This window comes from Takifugu flavidus, chromosome 15 (assembly GCF_003711565.1).
Source record: "Takifugu flavidus isolate HTHZ2018 chromosome 15, ASM371156v2, whole genome shotgun sequence".
Classification (NCBI taxonomy): domain Eukaryota; kingdom Metazoa; phylum Chordata; class Actinopteri; order Tetraodontiformes; family Tetraodontidae; genus Takifugu; species Takifugu flavidus.
In genome coordinates, this window is record NC_079534.1 from 12,994,703 (window position 1) to 13,002,222 (window position 7,520).

The window sequence follows — 7,520 nt, forward strand, 5'->3', positions numbered from 1 at the left end:
AGAATGCCACTTCCTTTCTAGTCTTCACACTTTCTGCTTGAGGGTCCTGATATGTGAATTATACCAGGGGGCACACCTCCTCTGATTTACTATTTTCTTTTTCAGGGGGGCAACAGAATCAAGCGTGATTCTCAGTGAGGCTGCTGCACCTTCAGCAATAGAGTCAAGCTCAGCAGGGCTAAGATTATAATGATTGATCCCTGGGGAAACACACGGTGGTCCTGGGATCAGCACAGAGATCACTTCCTTAAACTTAGCTACAGCATTATCTGAGAGACATCTGCTATAGTCAGACTGAGCTCTGAGCATAGAAGAATCCTTAATCATAAATGTGAAAGTGATCAAAGAATGATCTGACAGGAGGGGGTTCTGAGGAAACACACATGTTCTACCTCAACACCATAAGTCAGAACTAGATCTAAGGTGTAGTTGAAGCTATGAGTTGGTTGGTTTATCTGCTGGAGAAAACCAACTGACTCCAGTAATGAAATGAAGCCATTTCTAAAGCTGCCATTGACAACATCTACAATCTGGTGGTTTACTTTGAGTTTTATTGTTTCTAAATCATAGATCCAAACATAGAATATAAACAATGATTATACTTTAAAATAAAACTGAAGAGAGGATGTGATGCTGTGGAAGTCAGGATGTAGAGGAGGAGGGGGGGGGGCTTTGGGAGCTCTGGAATTGTTCTTTCCTTCATCGTTTCCAGAACCTCATCCTTTTGCAGATCCATCTCCAGAAGCATTTTCTCTTCTTCTTCTTTGATATCTGAAGCTGCAGAAAAGAGAGATTGTGTTTTAGATTTCACTGAACATCATCTGAAATCTTCTGGAAGAGGAACAAAGGCGAAAGCATCTCACCTCAAGTTGGAGGATCGCTTCAGAGAGCCTCTGGAGATCCTCTTTGGACCTCTCCTGCTCCTCTTGCCTCAACTGTTGGCTCTCCTGAATCTTCTGCTCCAGCTCTTCCCTCATCTGGACCCATTTTTGAGCTGTCCTCTCCCACCGCTGACAAACATCAGCCAGCATCTTGTTATGGGTCTCCTCTTTAGTCAACAGCTGCTGCTTTAGTGACTCTTCTTTTTGAACAATCATCTCATTATATTTATGTTGCTCTTTCTCAAGTAGTTTCTTGAACTTGTCTTCTTGTAGAAAGAGCTGCTGCCTTAAGGCCTCTTTCTCTTTATTAACCCTTTGTTTCTCTTCCTCCAGCTTCCTCTCAAATTCCTCCTCAATCACAAGGAGTTTCTGATTCAGGCCTTCCTCCTGCTCCATCAGCTCTCTCCTGTGTCGCTCCTCTTTCTCCTGCTGCCGACTGTGGAGGGTTTCCTCCAGAGAAGCACATTTGAGGTTGCTCTTCTTCAGAGCAGCTTGTGTGCTGTTCAGCTGGGTCAGGGTCTCCACGTGGGCCACAGTCCTCATGTGTCCCCTCTTCACTGCCCTGCTGAGCTGCTCCTCCTTCTCTGCCAGGGCTTCTCTGAGCTGCTGGACCTCTTCCCTCCAAGTCTCCATTGATGATTCTTGCTCTGCCTTCAGCTGCTGGGTTCCTCGCTGTGCCATTGATGCGTCTGCTGGTCACCAGTGTGGTACAAGAGTGTTGAGCTCCTCAGGCCTGTGCTGAAAGAGATAGAGCTGATGTGTTTGATCAGGAACTCTGAATGTGGCCCAGCAGGGGGCCGATATACAACTACAAACAAAAGTGGCTTTTCTGTCCTCCAGTTCAGATGGGTGAGCCATGTTTTGGTCTAGGATTAATTAATAACTTGGAGTGATAGATTGCTGCCAATCCCCCTCCTCGACATTGCAGGTGCAAAAGAGGACATGATAAACAGATTCATAAGCAGATACATGTTTGTGCTTTTTTGGGCCTCTTGGGGCAACACAGGCCCCTCTTCTTTCTGGTTGCTCCTCTTCCTCACACTTCTTTGCCACCAATGAGCTCAAACAGTTTGCCTTCCTCATGTTGCTCTATTTTGAGTTTGAGCTGATAAATCCCGATCTGGAGATTCCTGAAATCGACTACAGTCGATACGGATTTGGAACGACGCAGCCAGATTGAGACCTTCAGTTTCGATACAGGCGCAGATACTAAAGATCATATAATGTTTTTTCTCATGAATCATTTAGATTTCATTTCTGTAATCTGTACCAGCTTTCATTTCACAATCATTCTTGCAAATATGGATTCTTAGCATCTGTCATATTTTGTTATGAAGACAGTTCACTCTAATACATGTTTATTACATTTATTTGAATGACAATCTTGAAAGAGTAAACTTAATTAAAAAAACACATTTGGAAAATCACCAGACTTTGATTTTATATCACAATTGACTGATTAATTATCACCATATATACACCTGTCAGTACTCCCAGTCAATCGATTTTATATAAACATGATATATATCCCTCTCTCTCCTTCGTTTTGTTCAAAGATACAGAACCACATAGTTCACTGTACAGACACAGTTTGTCACAGTCTGCCTTAACGGGTAATGTTCACCCACAGTGTATCATTTCCTGTGCCACAAAGAACTTGCCAAGTACTGAAATTACCCAAATTTTTAAATCAGAACTCTTTATAGATTATAAAGAACATTCAGGACTTCATTCAGACCTTCCTCTTCTGTCTCCAATATCTCCTTCAATCCAAAGCCAGCAGACTCTTCTAGCCTCTCCAGTCCCTTATCACCCATGGTCCCACCTCTTTAGACTTCTAATGGCACCAGCTCGACCAACCCTACAAGACCCTGCTGCCTTTGAGAATCCCTCAGCACTTTATCCTGCTGAGGATTTGGATTCGTTGGTTTGACTGGCGTGCAACTGGGTACTATTATAACCCTTTAAAATATCTCTTGTCATACATCAAAAAGGTCCAGAATTGGAATTTGGGGAGTAAGTAAGTGAATATTCAGAGGATTTGTCAATAATTACAAAAATCCACATGACAGCTGGAAAACTATTAAACTGGGCTGACTTATTCTATGGGCACAATGCCACTGATTTAAGCCTCGATGCTCAGGGTCAACATGAGGTCTTCTCTGTAGTTTTTCATCCGTGGGAGAAAAGGGTGAAAATCCAAATGTATTTATTATCCAATTATGATTTTGGTTTTGGGAACCTTTTCAACTTGAAGGATTTGTTCTTGGTTGAGAGAATTTTATATGAATAGGTTAGTTTGTGAAATACGGTGATGTGCAAAACTCAACACTCAGAACCTTACATGTTTCCAAGACAAAAACTACATTGTTTAAGTGGGAAATAAGAACTAAAAACTCATTAAGCAGTCTCTAGATAATAAACTGTGTGTTTGATGCACTGCATGTAATAATTTATGGATTTATGAGTGATAATTTTACCTTTGTTATCTTAAAGTGTTACATATTACAGTTGCATTAAGGATTAACTGCGATAATTGAAAAAAAACAACATAGTGTGGTTGTAATGTAACCACATCAGTACTAGATTAAATCTTGAGGTCATTGCCCAGCAGCAGGACATAAGGATGAATATGAATATGCATGTATTTTGTGTCAAAATTTGTTTTCAAATGTCAATTTTATCGAAAAACAAAAATGCTTGTTTCCAAAGCAGAATTTTGGGGGGAAAGCCTTTCTGGTCTAAATATCCTACAGTTAAAGATGCCAGACATGGTGTTGTGATTCAGACAAGTTATCTTTAACTGCATTTGCTACACAGGTTGACCTGAGCATTGTTTATCTCTCACCACAGGACAGCTCTGAATAAAAAGGTCATTGAACTGTTCATAGTATCAGAAGCTCAGTATAATTTCACAAAACTGAAAGCAAAGCAAAAAATAATGTGGAATAAAATTCTGAATGTTGATGAAAATAACATGTCACAAAATTAATGTTGTTGCTATTGTTTTATGAAGTCACGCTTATCCACAATATGGCGTGTTGTCGGCAAAAATACTGTGGAGGAAAGGAGTAAAAAAGATTGCACACAGCACATAAGTGCAGCATGTAAATGAGTTTATTTCCTCAAATATTGGTGACATACCAAATTTGCATTTTGCTCTGTTGCAAAGGAAACACAAAATACAGATTTTGGACAACAGAACACTGTCTTTAAAGCATTACACTGTAAAAAAAAAGACATAGTTTGTGAATTTGTATCTAACAAATATTTTCATACTTTTTTATTCCACTTCCACATTTTCCACACAAAGAGCTAAAAATGTCTCATAAACACATGTAGATTGCTTACTGTATCTTCTGTCATTATATATGACAAAAACTGACCAAATATGGAGTTCCTGCAATGCAGAAACCAAATCCAGCACAGTAAAAGGAGGAGCAACGTCTGTTAATTTATACAGGATGTTAACCTGAACTCTGTATCACTGTGTGCATGTCAGTCATATCTATGATGGCATCTGTGTTGCTGATCCTTCTGACTTTCCTTGTTGCTCTCTTAGGAGGACTTTACCTACTGGGGTTTTTTCGACAGAGGCGACCAGGAGAGCCCCCTTTGGATAAGGGACTAATACCATGGCTGGGTCATGTCTTAGAGTTCCACCGGAACACCTGGAGATTCTTGGAGAGGATGGAGAAAAAACACGGTGATGTGTTCACAGTCCAGGCAGGCAGATTTTATATTACATTCATTCAGGACCCCATGTCATTTGGGGCCTTTGTTAAAGAGAGTCGAGAAAAACTGGACTTTACGAAGTTTGCATCTCATCTGGTCCGCAGAGTGTTTGGTTACTCATCTATTCAAAATGACCATGAAATTCTCAATGCTTCCAGCAACAGACATCTGAAAGGTGATGGCTTGGAGGTGATGACACAAGCAATGATGGTCAATTTGCAGAACCTGATGCTGCATAATGTCGAATCATCTTCAGACCAAGTGACCTGGAGGGAAGAGAAACTTTTTGCTTACTGCTACAATATTGTTTTCAGAGCTGGATACTTGTCCCTCTATGGCAATGAGCCCTTTGACTCAAAAATCAGCCAGGAGAAAGCCAAAGAGAAAGACAGAGCTGAATCAGAAGCCTTGTATCACGAGTTCCGCAAATACGATCAGTTATTTCCCCGACTGGCTTATGGGGTCCTGCCACCAAAGAAACGGAGGGAGGCAACAAAATTACTGGAATATTTCTGGAATGTCCTGTCTGTCCAGAAGCTGAAGGGCAGAGATAACATCAGTCGCTGGATATGGGATGTGCAGGAGGGCAAAGACAATGCAGGTGTAAAAGAGGACATGATAACCAGATACATGTTTGTGCTTCTTTGGGCCTCTCAGGGCAACACAGGACCCTCTTCTTTCTGGTTGCTCCTCTTCCTCATGAAACACCCTGAAGCCATGAGATCAGTGAAGGAGGAGATAGACAAGGTTGTGAGAGAATCTGGACAGGAAGTCAAGCCGGGTGGTCCTTTGGTCAACCTGAGTCGTGAAATGCTGATGAAGACGCCGATCCTGGACAGTGCCGTTGAAGAGACCCTACGACTCACTGCTGCACCCCTCCTCACCAGAGCGGTGCTCCAAGACATGACCCTCAAAATGGCTGATGGCCAGCAATACTTCATTCGTCAGGGTGACAGAGTGGCTCTATTTCCGTACGGTGCTGTTCAGATGGACCCTGAGATTCACCCGGACCCTCATTCTTTCAAATACGATCGCTTTCTCAATCCAGATGGCAGCAAGAAAACTGATTTCTACAAAGCTGGGAACAAGGTGAAGTACTACACCATGCCTTGGGGATCTGGGATCTCCATGTGCCCAGGGCGCTTCTTTGCCACCAATGAGCTCAAACAGTTTGCCTTCCTCATGTTGCTCTATTTTGAGTTTGAGCTGATAAATCCCGATGAGGAGATTCCTGAAATCGACTACAGTCGATACGGATTTGGAACGATGCAGCCGAACAGAGACCTTCAGTTTCGATACAGACGCAGATACTAATGATCATATCATGTTTCTGTTGTGAAACATTCAGCTTTCATGTCTGTAATATGCACTAGCTCTGATTTCACAATCATTCTGCAACAAATGGATTTTTAGCAGTGACTTGACTTGTTTTTTCAGTTATTCATGGATTTCACAGACGATTATGAAATCACTCAAATTTTACATGATATGTTTTGTGTTAAGAAACAGTTATTTTGTACTTACTTTTGTACAAAATGTTGATATAACTTCATATTACATTTGTTAAATGATAATCTTGACATTTTGTTTTGTTGAAAACACATGTAAAATGTTCATTTTAAAAGCATCGTTTTATTTCTAAATATCACCATATAATCATTTCAGGCCCTTGACTAAATAATCAGTGTCTTATATAAACATTCACATTTACCTCTGCATATCCATCTCTCTCTCTTCATTTGGTTTTGAATACATGGAGTCACATAGTTGAGTATGAAAATTGGTATTTTAGAATGATTTAACAGTCAATTTACATACACAGTGGTTTAGTTTTTGTGCCACTAAGAAATAAACCAACATTTTTTATTTTTCAAAGAAACTATTTATAGTTGTATGAGTCTATTCCCATTCTCATTAATGAATGAAATCTACCATCCAGAAGTGTCAGTCAACAAAGTTATGAAATTATTTTAATCATAACTCAACAATCCCTAAGTGGATAAGCTACCTTTAAACTTAAACACAGCCACCTTAAACCAAAGCATCATAATGGCTGCATGCATTAGCAGAGGGAACTCAAAGGACAGTCACAGAGGTCATGACCCACAAAGAAGCTGGACTTTAGCTTCATTATCTGAGCAGGAAAAGCCGTCTGATGAAAAGAAAAGGACAACTTGTACACACAAAGGGGGCAAGAGGGGCAACAGACTAAAACACTGGTCCTCACGAGAGGACAAATATTGTAATAACTATCAGCCAATAATAAGGAAGTTTTCATGATTTTTAATCAGTATTTCCTCAAAATTATGAGGCTGTGTGTATTTAGACAGGTCATGTCTGCTTTATCAGTAATATATGGCAGGTGATGCAGTGCATATTTATTACCTCCGGCAAGGAGGTCATGGGTTAGGTGACGGCCCACACTCTTTTAAAGTCATGCTGGCATACCAGTCATACCGGAGTCATACTGGCTTGGATGTCGCCCGAGACAACAAGGTCCACGTCAGGGATCGGAGAACCAGGGCAACCTGATGTCAAATTGGCTACTAGAAGAAGGCATTCATGTAGCAGAGCAGAGAACCTGGTACTGATGGAATGTAACTACAGGAGTAACCCCAGTGAGAGAGGGTACATGCATAGGATGTGGGGATCCCCCCGGACGAGCTGGAAGAAGTAGCTGGGGAGGGGGAAGTCTGGGCCTCTCTGCTTAGGCTACTGCCCCTGCGACCCGATCCCGGATAAGCAGTGGAAGATTGATGGATGGATGGATGGATAGATGGATGGATGGATGGATGGATGATGGATGGATGGATGGATGGATGGATGGATGGATGGATGGATGGATGGATGGATGGATGGATGGATGGATGGATGGATGGATAGACCAGTTAAATGAGAAATGTT

The 7,520-nt window shown here is 41.3% G+C and overlaps 1 protein-coding gene and 1 long non-coding RNA gene across 2 annotated transcripts; one reads left to right on the forward strand and one right to left on the reverse strand.

Moving 5' to 3' along the window:
- Positions 1-534: 534 nt before the first annotated feature.
- Positions 535-1,031, reverse strand: LOC130538337 (uncharacterized). The gene is made up of 2 exons (XR_008953845.1): positions 864-1,031; positions 535-777 (listed from the first exon to the last, which is right to left on the reverse strand). It is a non-coding gene; the product is annotated as an uncharacterized LOC130538337 (long non-coding RNA).
- A 3,323-nt stretch (positions 1,032-4,354) lies between these two features.
- LOC130539269 (5-beta-cholestane-3-alpha,7-alpha-diol 12-alpha-hydroxylase-like) lies at positions 4,355-6,334 on the forward strand. Its single transcript, XM_057057490.1, has one exon. The coding sequence runs from the start codon at positions 4,377-4,379 to the stop codon at positions 5,928-5,930; it is 1,554 nt and encodes a 517-aa protein (XP_056913470.1). The 5' UTR covers positions 4,355-4,376; the 3' UTR covers positions 5,931-6,334.
- Positions 6,335-7,520: the final 1,186 nt, after the last annotated feature.